The 19732-nt window shown below is 46.2% G+C and overlaps 1 protein-coding gene across 1 annotated transcript in view; it reads right to left on the bottom strand.

The window, feature by feature from the left end:
• Positions 1-19732, bottom strand: part of adgrl2a (adhesion G protein-coupled receptor L2a) — a 97943-nt gene that overhangs the window by 5796 nt on the left and 72415 nt on the right. The window contains 11 exon segments of the mRNA XM_079740533.1: positions 2309-2405; positions 3545-3673; positions 4061-4229; positions 7225-7316; positions 11879-11945; positions 12660-12880; positions 13691-13900; positions 15588-15761; positions 16537-16742; positions 17167-17289; positions 18082-18265. Coding sequence (XP_079596659.1) covers positions 2309-2405; positions 3545-3673; positions 4061-4229; positions 7225-7316; positions 11879-11945; positions 12660-12880; positions 13691-13900; positions 15588-15761; positions 16537-16742; positions 17167-17289; positions 18082-18265 — 1672 coding nt within the window.

The raw sequence follows: 19732 nt of genomic DNA, 5'->3' as shown, positions 1-19732 counted from the left end.
TTGAGAGTTTGACAGCAATTGTGAAAAAATATATGTTGATGTGTTGTATGTGTTTCTACATTTTGTGTTTGGATGGATGGAGAGAAATGGAAAAGTAAGAAAAAATATAAAGAAATAAGGTAAACATAGGGATGGCTGTTCAGTTGTGATCATAACACAGGTTATAATTATAATTTGATTTAAAAAAAACAAAAAAAACAAGAGCAGAGCATTTGAGAACAGGTGGGCCTTAGTGTACCCAAGCATTCAGCTGGTCCTATATGAGAGACCAATACTCCCATGGTGGGCTGTCCTGTATCTCAGATTCTGCACCCTGCACACAACTGTTTATTTATCATGCAAATCATGTGCCAGGGCAAGGCCCCCCCACCTAAAGGAACAAAACATTCCCTTTTCTGATTTTGATCATTGTTTTTGGTATTTGCAGGTACTGTGTTAATACCTCTAAACCTCTCCAATCCCTAGGTAGTACAATCCCCCCCTCCCTTACCTCCACTGTGCTCATTATTGCCTTCTGTCACGGTTATTTTTTCATCTGTCATGTTCAACTCAAAATAAATATTCAACACAAACAGCCTTCTCAAAGCCTTTGTAATATCCTGCAAGGGTTTACGTTTTGAACCGAGTCCAAAAATCACCCCCCAAAAAAAAAATATCCCAGAAGAATTTTTGAAATTCTTCTCATGTAAAAAAACAAAACTAAAGACATTATTTAGCCATAGCCATTGGCTCCTGGAAGCCCCTCTCTTTTCTATTGTGCTCGGAGAGTTGTGTGTTTTAAAAGGCTTGGTGCGTTTCCAGTGCCGTTTATTACATGTGTTAAACGCCATCTGTCATGTCGACATGTCTCCCAGGGTTGTTGTGTTTTTTTTTTAGGCTTTTAATGACAAGGAAGTGCTCTCTCAGATCGGGGCCTCTTCCTTCAGAGCTCCGCTCTCCAGGGGATGCAGGGACTCCACCGCCCCGACCAGAGTGATCAATACCCAACCTCCACATTAACGTCACAGAGACGAGCAGGAGGGGAAAGAAACACCGGATGGAAATACAAATCGAAGAAAAAAAGAAAACTTTTAGATTGGAGGATATTAGACTGCTTGTGTTTTGTTTCTATTCTTATTCGGTGCTTTATTGGTTTATTCTATGGCGTAAAGATATGCGTATATATAACGAAACAAAACAAAAATGCAACTCTAGAAATGTACTTCTATTAATCATATTGGTTTATTATTTAGAATAAAGATATCCAAATAGTACTATTTTTTTATAGAAAAATATTTAGTTTTCTTCTTTCGAATCAGGATATTTAAAAAAAAAGCAAATAAATAAATGAATAAATGGGGTATTAGGGTAACCAGGTTTTTTTCTTTGGCTGTGTTTTTGTGTCATGTTGAAAAGTGAACAGTAGAAAAGAGAGCAAGGGCAAAAAGGGGTGGAGCCAAAAGAAGAAGAAGACGAAGAAGAAGAAGAAGAAGAAGAAGAAGAAGAAGAAGAAGAAGAAGAAGAAGAAGAAGAAGAAGAAGAAGGAGAAGGAGAAGGAGAAGGAGAAGGAGATGAGGGGAGGGGGATGGGGGGGCGTCGTCTGAGGACCACGGGAGCACCTCAGTGCACCCCTCCTGCTCCCCTTGCATGCTTAGAAAGCCATTTTACCGGCAGCAGCAGCAGTGGCAGCAAAACAGCCCAACTACACACGAGGCATTCGGGGTCAGCCAGAGTTGAACATCATCTTCTCATCGTCATATTTGTGCTAGAGCTAAATAATGAATGTCTTCCCCCCCCCTAGAGTCCTGCATGAACTAACAGAGGTCACCTTAAACGCGCGGAAAGGCCCACTGTATATAGAACTCTGGCTCACCCTGCAGAGCCAGGACGTTGGTACGGTGTAAATGTTTCCTACCCACACATGCTGTCTGTGTTTATTTGTTTCATCTATTTATATTCTTTGCATCTACTTCTTTCTCCTGAGTGTATAGCCAGCACTTAAGCACCAAACATCTTTTTTGGAATCCTTGCCCCAATTCACATGGGCTGTGGCTAGGCAGAGAGGGAGCAGATTGGTCTAATTCTTTTTTTTGTTTTCTGTGGGGGAGCAAGGTCTCGGTTTCTTATTTTAAAAGCACCACTCAAGTCTGTGAAGCTTCAAACAGTCATTAAAAAACCCAAACATAAAAAATAAAAAATGAAAACCCTTGGTAACTCTCAATGGCTCTGCAAAAAATAAAATCACAGGAAGTAAAAAAAATATATTTCTAGCCGGATGATGAAATGAGTGTGCGTGTGTGTGTGAAGAGGGATGGGGTGTGAGACTGACCTTGGTTAAGGGTAGAGGTGCTGTTGATGTCACCTGAGATAAAGGAGGACTCGGATTGCTTTCTTACGGTGTCATTCCACATTCTCCTGATACGACTCTGTCAGGTTAACAAAGGGGACAGCCATTAGGGAGCTGAGAGAAACCAGTCCGTTTCCCTACTACCAGATCAGCTTTCATTAGGCTTCCTCCAGTCCTCCAGTCCGGGTAAATAAAATACCGTAGGGGACCTTACGGTTCCTCCGACCCTCACTCTCTCTCTCTCTCTCTCTCGTCCTCAAATCTTGTTTTGAAAAGGTTCATTACTAAAATGACTTCTTAAGCTTTGATTTCAGCTTTTTCCTTTAGTGGGGGATTCGATAAGGTACTTTAAAAAAAAAAGAGGGGGCCAGGATTTCACTTATTACTAAACATAACGGTGGCTGTTTCCGTACAGGCTACAATATTAATGCCGCTTGAAAATGATTATCAATAATATATACATTGCGGAAATGTACCTTTTTTTTTTAGACTGCGTTTTTCTGTTAAATATGTGGTTTTCTCACCCCCCAACCTATATATGTAAAATGTGCCGGCAATGTTAAAATAGTAGGGGCACTATTTCACATGCACACAGCGTTAGTAAGAATATAACAAAAGCAGATGCTGAGGGCGCAGAGCAGAGAGAAGGGGTTCCTCATGCAGGGGGGCAGATGGTGCTTCTGAAAGGTAGAGACACCACGTATACGGCTCCATCCGTTTGGAGCTAAAATCAACAGCATTCAATCTTTGTTTAATAGCCAAACAGGTGTCCCCTTAATATATCTAATTGACCGAATTAACGTTTGACATTTTTTTGCATAATTTTCATAGGACAACATCCAAATCTATGTCTATATAGACACACTTTTTATGCAGGACAGAGGAAATAACAGTAGGAATAAGAACAGTAATGAGTTAGATGCAGTGTGTGTGCGTTTGTGTCCATGTGTGTGTGTGTGTGTGTGTGTGTGTGTGTATATGTGTATCTGTCTGTGTGTTTTCCTCATTCCGAGGAACACAATAAAACATTTTCAAATTGACTACATCAATGAACCGTATCGACGCAACTGTTCTGTGCGAGAAACCAACGATGTGACTAGTCTCTAGCAGAGACGCGGTATTTGGAACCACATCAAGGCCATTTCACACACTCCGGGCGTGGTGGTGTTTACCCCCCGACGGGAAGAAGGCGCTGTGCTTCGGACGGGGGGGGCCTACCTGGGTTCCCGAGGAGTAGCGGGCACTGGTCCGGGTGGTGGAGGTTTTGGCAGAGCTGTGGGAGCTCTCGGTGGGCAGGCCGCCGCAGCAGTACGTCTGGCGGAAACACTTGCCGTACTCTTTGCGAACCTGTTTTAGAGGACAAAGTGACGCGTGTTCACACACAAGTGTTCACCGCCATCTTCAGCTCATTGGGGCTCTGTGGAGTCCTGCATCCATGCTCGCTGTGCACACTGGCGGATGTTTCTTATTTTAAACTGTTTCCAACACATGGGTGTCCATGGAGATCTCTCTTTTCCGACCGACCTCGTTGCCATCACAGACTCTGCGTTAAATTTTGTCGAGTCATCGAGCTTGTACTTCTTTCAAAAGTGATTCAGAGTACATTTTATCTGAGATACATTGGGAGAGGGGTCGAGGTGGGGGGGATTCAAACCCAGAACCTTTCGGGGCTGGGAGTCCTACCCCACCAACACTTTCGCCCCCCAAGACTATACTCCCAAATGCCCGGTTTACCTTTTTCTGCAGGAGGCAGTGGAAGATGAAGATGAACATGCCCTGGAAGGTGTTGAAGATGGTGAAGAGGTAGGCCATGACCACCGAGGAGTCGCTGATGAAGAAGAGGCCGAAGGACCAGGTGAGGCCCAGCAGGCAGAGCAGCGCGAAGGCACCCATCACCCACGACCTGAAGGACAGCACGCCAAGGGCCGAGAGTGAGACAGCGAACCCAGCGTGCAAAAGATAAGAAAAAGAACACAACCGCAACCGGCAGGCGTCGACGTCTGACGTTATGACAAGCGGAGCGGAACAAATCATAAACCAGAGTGGATCGGAAATACAGCGGACAGTAAAGATGTCAACAAAAGAGAGAACGCTCCCACCCGACTCCCACCCCCCCAGACCAGGACTAAAAGGTCCTGGAGAACAAAGGCATAAAGAAAGAACATAAACTTCCCCCGGAAACGGAGCCGCTTCTTTCGGGGTTTAGTTTTTCGTTTGTAGTCTTGGTAAATAAACCCCCCCCAAAAAGCTTGATTGAATGTGAGTGAAATGAGTCAGCGGTAAGGTTGAGGGAAGAGATCCGCCAGCCAGAGCCAGAAGGTCTTTGAGAGGAGAGGGAGAGGTGTGTGGGGGGGCTGGTGTGGCTCTTAAGACACCGTATGAGCTTCGGAAAAGGAAGGACTTGAAAACTTCAAACACAACACGGAGTGCTGCGCGCACACACGTACACACCACACACGTACAGAATGGATGGTTGAAGGCGGAGAGACGGTGAGCTATGTAAGAACCAAGGACAATCCTCCTTCGGGTGTGTTCATGGCTCAGAGGCAGAGAGCGAGCGGGCGAGAGAGAGAGACAGCGTGAGATGAAGAGAAAGGGACGGAAAGGACAAGGGCAGATAGATAAGCGATAGAGAAGAGGACAAACGGAGAGAGCCTCTAGAAAAAAGAAAGCAAACAAATGTGACGAGAGGATATAAACTATAGGCTGTGGAGTGGATACTTCTGGGTAACGTGGTCTTACTTGATAAATGGTTTATTATCTTCATAGCTAGAAAGCGTGATAAGCGGGGGAAGAGGAAACACACATTAGATCAGAGAGCGAAGGCACAGCGTGGGTTAGTCGTCATTCGAGTGTGGTTTCTCTTCGACTTTGATCCAGGGGAAATTATATGAGGCATGGGTATTAGGGGTGCTAACAAGGGTGTGTGTTGGTTGTTGATGATTAGATTACAACATGCTGTATCGAGCTCTTGGTCATCGAGCACAGTGAAATACTCTACCACCAGGTGTGAGTGTGATTAGCCGTTTCCAGCCGTTTTGAAAATCGGCCTCTTCTGACATCATAGTTGGGCGTGTCCACCTAGATGTATGACGGATGGATGAGCAACACTTGCTACAGTCCACTGGGTAGGCTGGTAGACTGATCTATCCAGCATACATCTAGGTGGACACGCCCACTTGTGATGCCAGAAGAGGCAGAATTTCCAAACGGCCTGTAAGGGCTAATCACACTCACACCTGATGGTATAATGTGTCACCTTTAAACTCATATGTGAGCTATGCATGAGTAACGGGGCTATGCCATTACTTTGGTGTGTGTGAGTTAAAGCTTACCCAGGCAAATCTGTATTATAGTATCCGTCGCAAACGCGATAATTACTGGTTGTGGGTGACAGAGCAGAGGAGAGTGGGAGACAAGAGGGCAAAAGAGCAGGAAAAGAGAAAGCAGACGACATGGGTTAACTTTCTCTTTTTTTCATGCGACATGCAATGGCTCTGATGCATCGCTCTGAGGTCCAGACGCCGACATCATTAAGCAAGAAACACATAAACCCACGATAAACAATGGGGAAGATAGAAAGTTGCCCTTTTTTCCCCGGGTGGAATAACGTTGTAACATGGCTAAAGTGTATATTTGTTCCCCGCACGCGCACACAATCGTCCACTTCTGTGTGTTCTTTAATGGGCGTTTCTTTTCCTCTTTTCTTCCCGTCGGGAGCGAACAGAACCCGTGACATAAATAAACTGGGGAGTCTAAATAAACACAACCTTTTCAACGTTTTTCTGCTGATTGCCTTTTCACCACAGAGCTGTAATATTTAGCACACATGCTAAACACATTCATTAGAGGCAAAACAAACCCGGGAGCAAACCGCTAACAGGGGGGCTGAGTCTACGCCGGGAGAGAGAGAGAGGGAGAGAGAGAGAGAGAGAGAGAGAGAGAGAGAGAGAGAGAGAGAGAGAGAGAGATCAAATCTTACACAAAACCCCAACTGTTAAAAAATAATCATTTGGAGGAGCCACGATATTTCATCTCCGACTGGAATAGATAAATGGGTTTTGTTTTGTTTTCCCCCTTCCAGAACCCGAACACGACGGCAGAGTGTGACGTAAGTCTTTACGGGCTTGTTGTTCTTCTTCCCCACGTCAAAACACTGACATATTGAGGCTGCGAACACAGCGGAGGGTGTGGTGGGGTGGAGCGGCTGGCCCGCTGACGGTGGGAGCGGGGGCGGGGGTGGGGGAGGGAATTCTAACTCGGGTCTATGGGGCTGTGGGAACTATCCAGAAAAAAAAAAAGAGGGAACAAATGTGGACTTGTTCCAGCACAGATGTACACGGCGGTTCTGTTGCTCTCTGTTCAAAGTGCCCCGCCCCACACACGCAAACCCAAACAGCACACTCCTAACAGCCGTGCACTTGGAAGGCCAGGTGTGCACGTGCGCACGCTGTAATGAACCTGCGTTGCGGCCGGCAGGACCCCACAACGATGGACAACAAAAGGAGCCTTCGGGACATCAGTGTTGTCGTGGTTACGGCGCAGCCGTGCCTTGAATTCTCAATCCCCATGCCACACAAAGTCGTGTCTAACAGTTCACCTCTCTGGTAATGATAACGAATTCAAGAGTTGCCGTTGAAGAGAAACTTAAAACACTGAGGCATTCGAGACCCCCACCTAGCCCAACTGTACATACGAGAAATCACTGAAAAAGATAATTAAATACAGAAATTACAATAATATTAATAATAATGAAAAATAAAATAAAAGGTTCTAGTTAAAAAGAAAGACACAAAAAAGCAAGAAGCAGGGATAACAGTGTGTGCCTGCGAGGCTGGATAAGAAACGGGAGGTCTCTTAGCCAGCCGGGCGTTGGACAGGAAGGAACACTTTCTTACTTTATATTTTCCAGGCGGCTGGAGTCAGGTTTCAGGGTAGTGGAGTGCTTCACCATCTTGTACATTGTGATGACCAGGAAGATGAGATTAAGCTGTTAAAATGAACACATGAAGACAAATTACTCAAGACATTGCAGACAGACAGAGAGAGGGAGAGGGGGGGAGTGAGAGAGAGACTGGGGTATAGATAGCAAGAGACAGACAGAGAGAGAGAGGGGCAGACAGAGAGAAGAAACTGTTAATTTGTCTATAAATATTAAAAAAATAAATCCTTCGATGTCCAGCCATCCTCAGACTAATTCAATAAACATCTATTGTTCCTACCGGGCTCAGACGGACTGACTGGCGCCAAATTTAGTGTCATTCTATATCAATAGAGCATGGAAATGCATTAAAGTCCATCACCGTATAAGAAACGGCCACACAGCAACAGTCCAGCGAAACCAGGGGGGAATGAACCAGAGCAGAGGGGGGAAATCTGAGAGGCTATTGTTTTACAAAACAATGGAATATCATTTTATGCACAACATGGCATATTGTAGGATATAAATCGGAACAAAATACTTTGAGGGGAAAATAGTATATATGTTCTTTGATATTTTTTTCTTTTGACAAACGGGGGAGAAAAAAATACGAAATAGAAGAGGGTAGGATGAGAGTGGAGACAAATAAATAAATGATATCGGCCCCCTTTTTTTTCCTCGTTTTTTATGTTATATTAAATCTTAAAGAAGCCAGGTCTGGTTCCGTAACAAAAAAAACAGACCTTCTGAGCGTCCTCGTGGATTATTTGCTACCTTAAAAAACAGAAATCGATGCCGTGATTTAGAGACATACTGGCGCTAGCAGTGAGGAGTCGTTCCAAACTGTTTACTTCGAAACCATTTATCTTAAGGAAAAGAAACAGCCTCCAACATGGCACACACATAAACACAAATAGCAGGGGCACTCGAAGCGCTCTGGTTATGTACTACAAACCAGACACGTACAAATAGTCTCTCAAATCCAACCAAAGGCATATTAGATTGTTGTTTGGAGGCTCAAACAGATATACTGCAAATATACAAAGGCCTTGTGTGCGGCTGACACAAGATTACAGACCAAATCCCTTGCAAAATAATAATCGAACAATGGCCACATTTTATTCCATGTGAAATGTCAAGGTGCCGTTATATTTTCCTTCCGTCGTCATTGATCTCTTCGAGCTAGCGGTGGCAAACAAAAACCCAAAATCACTAAGGTTTGTATCGTAGCATTGTTGACAGGCACCGGAACAAAAGACCGAAAAGTGACGGGCGAATTCAAAAGCAGGAGATAAATTATTGCCCTTTCAGAGCTGGACTCTGAGTGTGTTGCAATTCACTCCCACAAACACAAATCCTCTATGTTCTCGTGTGGGCCCCCTGCGATCAGAAGACAGCCAGTGATCAATACAGCCCCCAACCCGCCCCCCACCTCTCTCCCCCCGACACCCCAACACACCCCGCGTGCAATCAACTGTTGGAGCCACTCACACAATAACTCGAGCGGCGAGGAGGGGGACACAAAAAAACTAAATAAATCCAGCTCCAGCTTTTTTATGTCATAGACGGCGTTGATGCCGTGTTTTTTGTTATTGTCGCCATCAGCCATTAGTCCTGAGGAGTCGCCCGTGTGGAACCAGACCACTGGAAATAGCGCTGGCGGCCAGTCAGAGGGGGGCAGGGCGAGGGTAGGGGCGGTCGAAGAGGTAGGCTTGTGGCCGGGAGGGCGTTTTGCCTCTGCCCGGAGGAGTAGTGACATGGATCCAATGAGACAGATTAGGGGGACTGCGCTGCTCGAAGGATACCTCATAGTGGCACGGCACATAGACCTCCCTCCCCACCCCCAACTCACCCTCGTGCTCTCTCTCTCTCCCCCCCTCCCCCCCCCTCTCTCTCTCTCTCTCCCCCCCCCCCCCCCTCTCTCTCTCTCTCTCCCCCCTTCGCCCCCCCCCTCTCTCTCTCTCTGACTCTCCCAAAGAGGGGGTCAGCTGGCTACCTTGCCCCTACCCACGTCGCTCTCTCAGTCTCTCTCTCTCTCTCTCTCTCTCTCTCCCCCTCTCTCATCCTCTCCCTCTCCCTAGCTTGTTCCTGTCTCTCTGCCTGCATCATCCGGTGCAAGCCATGCAGAAGCACCGCTCCGCCGCCGTGGGACCGAGGAGAAAGCTTTTTCCAAAAGCGGAACCTGCACGTGTGTGTGTGTTTGTCCGTGTGTGTGTGTGTGTGTGTGTGTGTGTGTGTGTGCACAAACGCTGAACTCTGACTGAACCAATGGGGGGAGGTGGTCTATGAAATATTAAAAGTGCAGATGGAGCCGTCCGAACGCCATGTGTCATGATCCAGGAGTTGCCGTGTGTTGATGCCATCTCAAGCATGCTAATGGCTCCCCGCCCCCTCACCCACCCACCCTCACCCCCCCTTCACCACTAGCGACTCATTACTTCCATGTTCCCCCCTTCATGGAGCTAATACCCGCTTGTGTCGGGAGAAAAGGGGGGGGGGGGGGGGGCGACCCACGACGTCTGCTTGGGAACACCACTCAAAGTACCTCTCAGCGCCCGGCTGGGCTTTCTGTCTGGCATTTCGGTCCTAAAGCAGACGAGGCGACCGAAATAAAAGACTAAAGTGTCAACAGAGGGACGACGACGACGACGGGAAGAAGGAAAGAGGCAGAGAGGAGGTGAAGGAAAGCCTTATTTTTCCGGGGGGCAGGAGGAGGGTGAGGGTGGGGTTGCAGCTTTGAAGCGTCATCTTCTGAGTCTGGCGGAAACAGGGGCCGAGGGGGTGGGGGGGGGGGTTTGCGTTTCAACATCCAGTCCTCGGCGAGACATTGGGTCATTTCCTTTGCCTTTATCTCAGGGTCTGTTCCTCCTCCTTTCCCTCGTTGGCCTGCTCTCCCTCTCAATGACAAGAACAAAGTCAATTTGTCCCCCAACAGGGGGGTCAGGCGAGTGCGCCGCGTAAACCTTGCTCCGGTGCCGCTCCCCCGAGACGCCCCTTTCCAATGTGCTTTGTCTTTCTTGTCAATGTTCGCGAACACAGGCTGCAGGCGGAGAGCAGAGGGGAGGTGCGGTGGCGGTGGTGGTGGCGGTGGTGGTGGTGGCGGTGGTGTTGCTAGTGGAGGCTGTGGCGGTGGTGATGGTAGTGGCGGAGGTGGCGGTGGTAGTGATGGTGGTGTTGGGGTGGTGTTTGGGGCGCAATGCTGGAAAATCCCCGTCCTTTGCCGGGCTACAGTACAGTATCGGCTGCTCACAGGGGGACAGGGGGGAGTGCTGCTCCTCCTCCACCTCCTCCTCCTCCTCCACCACCTCCTGTGTCGGTGTCAGGGTTATCTCTATCCTCGGTCACGCTGATCATCCACGGTGTGTCCACAGCGTAAACATTGCTCATGCGAATCGTTTAGGACAACAAGCGATGAGGGAAACAACTCGGCTCCAATTTGGAGAGCATAGAAAACGAGTCTGTCGCGCCTGACGGAACATGTGTCGAGCCAGTGAGCCGTTTGCTATTTTTTTCCGTGGTTTCGTCTTATTGTTTTTCAATTAAATAGCATCAGTGCGGTGGCTGTGTGTTCTCACGGCCACACAGGCGGACGGCTAGGGTTGTGTTCTTCATGTGAAGGCACAATGTGTACCTGTGGAGATGTGACAGCCTTTTCTTCCCTTCTATCTCCCCTGACTGAATCCTTCAACGTCAGACGCCCCTTCTCCCCCTTTCATCCCGAGGTCAATCCATCCATTGATACCATGGTTAAGGCCGGGATAATGAACCAACGCGACCTGTCATCCCTTTTCTGCGTCGGGTTCACAGAGTTTTGAGCACTCCGTCTGATCCCTGTGTGTGAAGCCAATAGTTGATGGGGGGAAAGAAAGCTTGCTGGGTTATATCTGAGGGATCCCACCTGCTATTTTCTTCTCTTTATGTGGATGTGTGTGTGGGTGTGTGTGTGTGTGTGTGTGTGGGGGGGTGGGTGGGGGGGGGGGGGGGGGTGTGCAGAGAGCCGAAAAAGTCCCAGAGGTCGTGTTCCTCTAAGCATCTCGGATGGAACCAGATATAATAATGTCACGACCAGTAAATAATTGCATGCTCCGCTGCCACTGTATGTCAATATAATATGCCGTGTGTCCTTCAGCGGCATTCAGTCCTTGACCAAACAACAGAGAGGGAGAGAGAGAGGTGCCTTTGCTCGCTACCTTTTGTCCTGACAAGGTCACCTGGCTATTTACTGCAGCGATATGCATGCACAGAAGGGAGGAGACAGGAAAGAGCATGGGAGGAAGGAAGAGAATGAAAGAAAGGAAGACAAAGAGCTTTTTGGGACAAATAGGGTCCTGTTCAGGTATTTTCTGTTTTAAAAATGAATAACATGTCTTCCGCTCCACTGGCCAAATGGAGCGGTAGACATCAAATCTTCATGTTGGATGGCATAACCTATCCTATAAACTATCCTGTGGTAGGGTGAGATATGAGTGAACAGCAATACAATTATTCCTCTCCCTCTTGGTCTCTCTCGCCCTCTGTCTCTTGCACTCTGTCTCTCTTTTATGCTTCATCATTCCATCTATTTTTAGCTCATTCATTTATTTTGTCTTTATTCATATTTAATTTCTGTTTTAGATAGAAACATAACTTACCATAATTATGCAGGTTACAGGTCCTATAAAACTCCATATGAAGTAATTGTCCACTCTCAGCCAGCACCTATGAAAGAAAACAAAATCATTCTTATTGTCTAGCTCCTCAAAACCGAATCTAAATGAATCAAATTAATTTCCCGCAAAATCGGCGACATTAGCCCCTGAGCAAATAGCCGCAGTCTGTTTCTATTTGTGGCGCCTCGCACAGTCTCCGGTAAGCGCAGTAACATAGTCATAGCAGAGAAATAAAAAGAAAGACACTCCCAGGTTCTCTTCGTATGCTAGCTGGTTCTTAGCTAAAATACGGCCATTAATCTAGGTAAAAGGCTTTCCGACATAGTGCTCCTGCACTCTTTAAGAGAGCATTTACAAACAAGAGGTCACTGGAGGGTCTTTGAGCGGGAGAGGCATTAATGTAAACCGTGGCCCCCTGAAACCACAGTGTTGAGTCTGTCAGCCACTTTTGAATGACATAAAAAATTGAACAGCAGCTGCCTGTTCAAGGCAAGGATATTTCAAATCTTTTTTTTCTGTTGCCTCCTTGGAAGCACACAAGGCACTGTACGGATAGGATGAAGATACGCTGCATATATATATATTTTTTATAGATAAATATAGCAGCTATATATAGGATTCCGTCTGAGACGCGATTGCAGACCTCGAAGGCAACAGCAAACACCAAGATATTCACAAGCCTCTGCTGAGACCGAGACCCCCCCCACTCCGACAACACGAAGACCACAGAGGTCTACAGGAAAAGAGAGGCGGAGCTACTGACGCTTTCTTGGTGCCGTAGCTCCTGTAGTCGATGGCTGCGGCCACGCCCACCACGATGGCGGGGAGAAGGTAGCCCGAAACGTAGTAGTACTTCTTGCGGGAGTACTCGCTCTCGAACACCTCCACCAGCATCAGGTAGAGCTGGACGCCCTCCAGACACATCCACGAGAAGGAGGCCAGGAAGAAGAAGTGGAGGATGCCCGCGATAATGGAGCACCCGATCTGAGATGGGAACCAAAAAAAAAAAAAAAAAACGTTTTGGGAAATATTCGACTCCAATTAAATTCACATGTTTGACGAGTACTGCTACCTTGATGATTCTATTTAATACTTGTTTACTATGAAATCTTTTGTAGTCACAGAAAAACCTACACACATCACTTTCGCTTCAGTCACAACATTGGCTCTGTATGCACGTTGAACCCTGGGAGACCAGTGAATCCATTCAAACAGGTCACCTCAATGATTCATCAACCTCCATTATTCAGCGCGTACGTGTGTATGCGCGACTATTCACGTGGCAACATCGTTAAATCGCGACGAGCGCAGGCACAAACTTCCTTTTTGAACCACACAAAGCACACTTTTTAAACCTAACAACATGCTCCGCTGCATATGTAGACAGGCGTAGAAACCGCAGATTACAAGGCTACACATTGGCACTTTATATATCGCACCGAAGAGACAGCAAGGTTTAAATAAGACGGGAAACAGAGCCTGACAACTGAAAACACAAGTCCCTCGCTGGTGTTTATCAATGGCTGTGGCCCCCCCATACTCTCCCACTTTGTGTTCCAACAAGCAAAGGGATTTAGGAAAAAAACAATGTGTAAAGTCTCATCAATTTTAGGCTGCAACGGGGGGTCCTTTGTTATGCTCCAGGGGGGGCAAGGAGAGGGGGCAGGGGAGGGCCCTGGGAGAAGAAGTAGTGGGGGTGGGCTGGCTTTGCAGAAAAGAAAAGATAAAGAAAGACAGATGGGGTGCGGAACCGAATCGAAACACCGAGGGTGCAATCTCTCCCAAAAAACGTACCCTGGGCTCGGTCATGTCGATGCCGATGAGGAAGATGAGCTCGGCGATGAAGAGGTTGATGCAGAGGTTCTTGTGTATGGTGTTGCGGTCGCTCTGCAGGCCGCGGAAGAAGCAGAAGGTGAAGATGCTGATGGTGAGGCACACCAGCGACACCACGATGCCCACCCGCGTGATCACGGTCAGGAGCATCTCGTGCACCCCGTCGCTAACCTGGAGACGTGGGTGGGGGGAGGGGGGGGGGAGGGTGGGTCGGAGGGAGGGAAAGGGGTCAAATTGAGGGAAAGCAGAGGCAAATTGATGAGGAGACGTACAGCGGGGTCAACGCTGAGTCCCACATGAATCCTGGTGTCGCAACAGCGTGCTGCTGGTAGAACGTACAAGCACTGTCATCAAGCCACCCTTGTTTGTGAATAATGTGCTGTTACACATGTGACATGCTGTTCCTCTGATCTCTTCATTGTTATTTATTTTATTGCTCTGTATTTCACATTTGTAGAGTTGGTTTTCTAATTATTCCTTTCACTACTATAATACAGAAGGGATTCTGTGTATTGTGATTGTGTTGACAATAACAAAAGATATTCCTAGGCATCACCAGCGAACAAAAGGACGCCCCCCTGATTTCCTGTGGTTGACTCGTCACCTCACATAAACTATTCATCACAGAGAGACATCCGATGGCTTTCACAGTGCTCCTCTTCCCCTTCAACTCAGTAAACAATATGTTGTACAGAGGTTGTACTGCTATATGTATCGGAAATTATACTATTGATATTACAAGTGATAATAATACTACTGCTACTACTTCTACTAATAATAATAGTAATCAAAGTGCAGCTGGAAATGTATGATGAGTGGCTGTGAGTCACGAGAATACAGCGGCTTCTGGCTTATGAGGTGATAATTGTAGATAGCAAATGCCAACTGAACTTGGATTCGGCTTTAAAAAGAAAAACAGTCCTTTGTGGAAATTGAAAGTAGTAGGATATTTAATCTTTTTATTCATGTTTTAACTGTTAAACATGAACATCCGAATTGCATTGCACTTAAATGCGATTATTTTCCGTTGCTAAGAAAAACAAAATGCTTTTTTAGAGCCTTTCACTTATTTATAAAAGTTCTTTGGTGGCATGAAAAAGTGGTTGTGCTCAATGCACTCTCTTTCATGGTCAGCCTTCAACAAACACCAACACCTCACCCATTTTTCCACATATATTTTATGTTGAACAAAGGTAACACAATTTTCCTCTGCTGAACATTTATTCCTTGCCTTGAAAAATGATGTTTTACAGTTTGGTCAGAAAACAAGCATTATAGGAGGGTCGATGAGAACCATCTCTTCCATCCGATAAAACTCTACCTAAACGCTAATCAAACCTGTCCAAACCTTGCTGTAGGTATCAAATATTTTTACCCCAGTGTGTCTCTATCAAAAAAAGTCAAAAAAATGGACCATTTATAATTGAGCCTGTCACTGGATGACATACATGTAGTTAAGGCTATGCATACTAATTATTCAAGCCACACAGGTCAAAATCAAAGTGCTATTACTATTTACTCATTTGGGGGCATTTAAACGCTTCCAAAGTGACTTACACTGAAGATAGATACGAGTTGTCGGGGGTAGGTAGGTCGGGGTAAGGCATCTCGCTCAATATGCTGACCAACTATATGGGCTGTGGACTTTAGGGGATTCAACCCACAACCCTAACGACTAGACCTGGGGTTGGAGAATGATTTCATCTCCGGACCCAAAACTCAATTTCAACGGGGTATATGTTGGGACCCAACTTTGAGAGACGCTACACTAGACTACCCAGCTGCCCAGGAAAGTAAAGTAACAGAAAATAACAGCAAAGCAAGCCAACAGACACCCTCAAGGTAGGCCTGTACGTACTGAGATTTCCCGGTGGGCCATGAGGATGGCGAAGTTGGTGAGATGGCTGCAGGAGCAGATGGTGTGTGTTCTGTTGGAGTCCACCAGCTTACAGCCTTGCGTGGACCAGTATCCCATCATGCTCCTCTCTGAATAGTTCCAGAAGGAGCAGTTGGAGTTGAAATAGCGGTCCACCTAAGGAAAGAAACAGGAGATGCAGTGTTCTTTAAAAGTCCCGAATATGGTGATTGACTCGCCTTGAAAAAACATAATGTGTAGAACAAGGATGCAAAAGACGCACGCCTGGGCGAGCACACACACACACACACACACCACACACACGCACGCACGCACGCACGCACGCACGCAGGCACACACACACACACACACACACACACACACACACACCAAAGATAGAAACCCATTCGGATATGGGATTATTCACTTTTAAAGCACTCATAAAGCATGTTTTGATGTCTCATTTGGCCCGTGCTTAGCAGATTTACCGAGGCGTGTCTTGTGCTATATGAGGCCTTAATAACAAAGATGCATAATTGTTTGACAGCATGTCTTTTCTGGAATTGCACAGTTTTTCACTGATAAAAGATTGGATCGGGAGCACTCCCCCTCTGGGAACCCTCGTGACAACTTTAAAAGACAAAAGATAATTGGTGCTCCAGTAATTTCACCGTAGATTGTACGACTAATCTAGAAGTTAATTTCCTCCACTATAAAAGAAAATGGCTATCATTTATATCCCAATGTTGATTAAAGAATTAGCTTTCATTAAGAATTCACTTAGTTTCTTAAAAAACGCTTTAATTTGGGGTTCGAACGGCTTAAATAAACTGCAGGCTGACCCCCGGTAGACATTTACAATTCAAATCGTCTGCTCGCCACGCGGCGCCTGCACCCCCTGCCGATTTCTGGATATGACCTCTGTGTCGGGTGCCATGGGCAATAGACTCACGTCAATGTGCTCCAGGGTGAAAATCACCGGGTCGTTAATGAACACGCGGCTGGACTCCTTGTTGATCGAAGCGGCGATGATGTCCGAGTTCACGCGCACCGACGCGTTGCGCCCGTACGCGTCGTTGGCCATCTTGATGGTGGCGTTCTCGGTGCTGAGGAACTGGCCCAGGTTCTTGTAAAGCACAAACACCAGCTTGGCAAGGCCTGGATGGAGAAGGGGTGAGGATAAAGGCGTGTTAACATCTCCCAAGAGATGAACAAAAAAATACATAGGAAACCAGACTTAAGGAAACTAGGAAGGAAGGAGGGGGAAATTTGCGTCGGGCAATTTAAGTGGGGTTTTCCGTTTTGGCTATCTAATAGCATTGCATTCCACGTTTTTTTAAGAGATAAAATTCTATCTAAGAGTCCTTTGTAATCACAGAACATTGTGGGTTCTGACGGGCAGCAATTGAGTGACAACTTTGACAGATACCCTCCCCTAACTGTAGACAAGGGGAAAGTGACAGAAATACTGTGTACTCATTCCCAATCTGGCCCACATGGCGAAGAACAGTGTCTATTAAAAGCGTGGGTTATGTGAATCTTTGGATTATGCCCTCTTTCCTTGTTGTCACCGGGATCTCACCATTGCGGCTGTTCAGCTTCACAGTGTTGGCCGACAGCTGGATGGAGATGCCCTCCTTGCTGAACTGTGGAAACTTAAAGTCCTGCACCTGCCCGTCAGTGCTGAGCACATAGACATCCAGGACTGGAGCGAGAGAGAGAGAGAGAGAGAGAGAGAGAGAGAGAGAGAGAGAGAGAGAGAGAGAGAGAGAGAGAGAGAGAGAGAGAGAAAGAGAGAGTGAAAGAGAGAGGGAAAGAGCGATGAATATATCAAATATTAAATCAAAAAATAATAGCATGACCATTTATCTTTTCAAAATGTACTTGTTTTAACCTGCCTTGTAATGTTTTTCATTATTTCTGGCAGCACTTTGAACGGATAATCCATGTCTCAATGAGTGATTGAGGAAAAGAAAAATCTTTATCCAGGCAAATTTTGATTTCCACATGATAAAACTAAAAGGAAAACTGGATTGAGCACAAAAAAAACATCTTGTGTTGATTACCTCTAAGAGCTACAAGGGCAAAACGATGAATGCAGTAGATAAAAAATATTTTTTCTTTTTCTCAGACTGCATAGCAGGCGAGCTAATGTTCACATTAATGTATAGAGTTACAAGGTCCAGACACACATATTTATAAACTGAGCGCTTGCAATCAGAGTATCCAGTCTATTTAATTGGCCGATATTCATCACTTTGTCAGTAAGAGACTCATTAAACCTAATATCCTTTATTTTCCCTGTTTCCCCGAAGGTTTAAATGCATATTATGAAAACAAAGTCCTCGTCTTTTTATTCTTTCCCGGCCTTGTTTTCCCCATTATGGAGCTTTAGCGACTGAATGAATTGGAAGTATTCAAATGAAAAGAGCTTCCGTCAGAGGAAGGCTTGCTCGCTCTTGTGTTGTTGGCTTTCAACAGAACTGTGTTAGCTTACTTATATTGTCGGCCGGTACTTTGACGAAGGCGGGCTCCATTAGATTGTCCGCAAGGACAAAGGCCCCTTCCTCCAAGGTATCCAGTAGCATGGTGGCCGCGTGAGTCTGCTCCGTGCTGTTCATGTCGTGCCAGGACTTCAGAGCTTCAGGACGTAGAAGGTTATCCACTGTGTCTACTATCGCCTGTAGTTAGCGGGGGGAGAAGAAAAAAATAACAAAATAAACAAGGATAAACTAAAGATAAGATTGAAAGGCGCCCCCAAAAGTAATTTGTGACAAGTAAACACAATTTCAGATACAGAGATGCAAGCGCGTAACCGTGGTTTAACAGGTTATGAAGTGGCCAAGCAATAGCAATCAGTAAAAAAAAAAAATAGCGAGAAGATATAAGCGTATCATTTAGGAAAAAAAGGGAAATAAAAATTAGCATGTTATCTTAGATACGTTTGATTCCCAAGAGCGAAACCCGCATAAGGGGGACACAGCAAAGACACGATTGTTTGTGGGATGTCAAGCTAATAGCAACAAAATAAACACAAACATATTTTTCTCATTACTAAGCCACCCACTAAACCTAATCGTTGTGAGATGATTGTTGCAAGAGATAAATTAAATATCAAAAAAAAGTTAATCGCTTTTTTTTTTTACAGACAGCAAAACAAAGTAATTATCATTACAACTGATTTCACCGGACTACATTATTCATCACAGGATTATATCCTAATCTTTTCACAGCGAGCGGCTACGACCCGCTAACCTGTGGCAGCGGCACAGGCTCCCTACGACTAGCCAAAGGACCCAGACAAACTCTGGTAGCTCCGAAGGAAATAATCAAATCAATGCGTCTAATCAGGTAATCAATGTGGGGGGGGGGGGGGGACGCTGGCTGATGCACTGCTGCATTAAATATGACATACGTCAAATACCCATTAACTCCCATTCGTTCCCGCTCCTCTTCCCGTGCACTTTCATTAGTCACATGCGTCGCCATGTCACCTACCATCGACCCAAACAACTGTTTCCTCTCCCCCCCTCCCTCCCCTCTGTCCTCCTCCTCTTACTCCCCCCCCCGAACCCAACCCTAACCCCCTTCCCCCCGTCTAAACACATACACATTTGTCAACTGACACACACATGTTGCGAGGAGAGTGTATATGTATAAGCGGCCCTGGCAGGGGCTAAAGCTGAAATGGATAACACTATATTGGAGGGAGGGAGAGAGCGGGTAGGGCTGGCGGGGAGGGTCTGAAACTACATCTCTCTCTCTATCTCCCTCTCTCTCTCCCCACTCCCCTTTAACAAGCTCATGGCTGTCTACTGGGTAATTAGCTCAATCCATTTTAATACCCTCCCACAGGGCCTGTTTCTCTTTTTTTCCCGTTTTTCTTCTCCCATGGCCAGTGGTCGGTGGTGAGTGGGAGGAGGGGGAAGGGGGGAGGGGGGTTGTTCGGGAGAGAATGACATTGGTGGTAAGGGAGGACAGAGATCTCCCTAATGGTTAAGAGAATATATGGATGAGTAACAACGAGCTGGTACCGTTAACAGAAACAGGCAGGGAAAACGGTGCTTAAAAAAATCGGTTTGACACAGGCTAACCCCGTTCAACCGGGGAGTTGGAGCTACGAAACGCTAATTTAGGAAAACAAATGG

The sequence above is a fragment of the Pollachius pollachius genome (assembly GCF_949987615.1).
Source record: "Pollachius pollachius genome assembly, chromosome: 7".
NCBI classification, from domain to species: Eukaryota; Metazoa; Chordata; class Actinopteri; order Gadiformes; family Gadidae; genus Pollachius; species Pollachius pollachius.
Note: the sequence above shows the minus strand (reverse complement) of the source record. Positions and strands in the feature narration are given on the sequence as shown.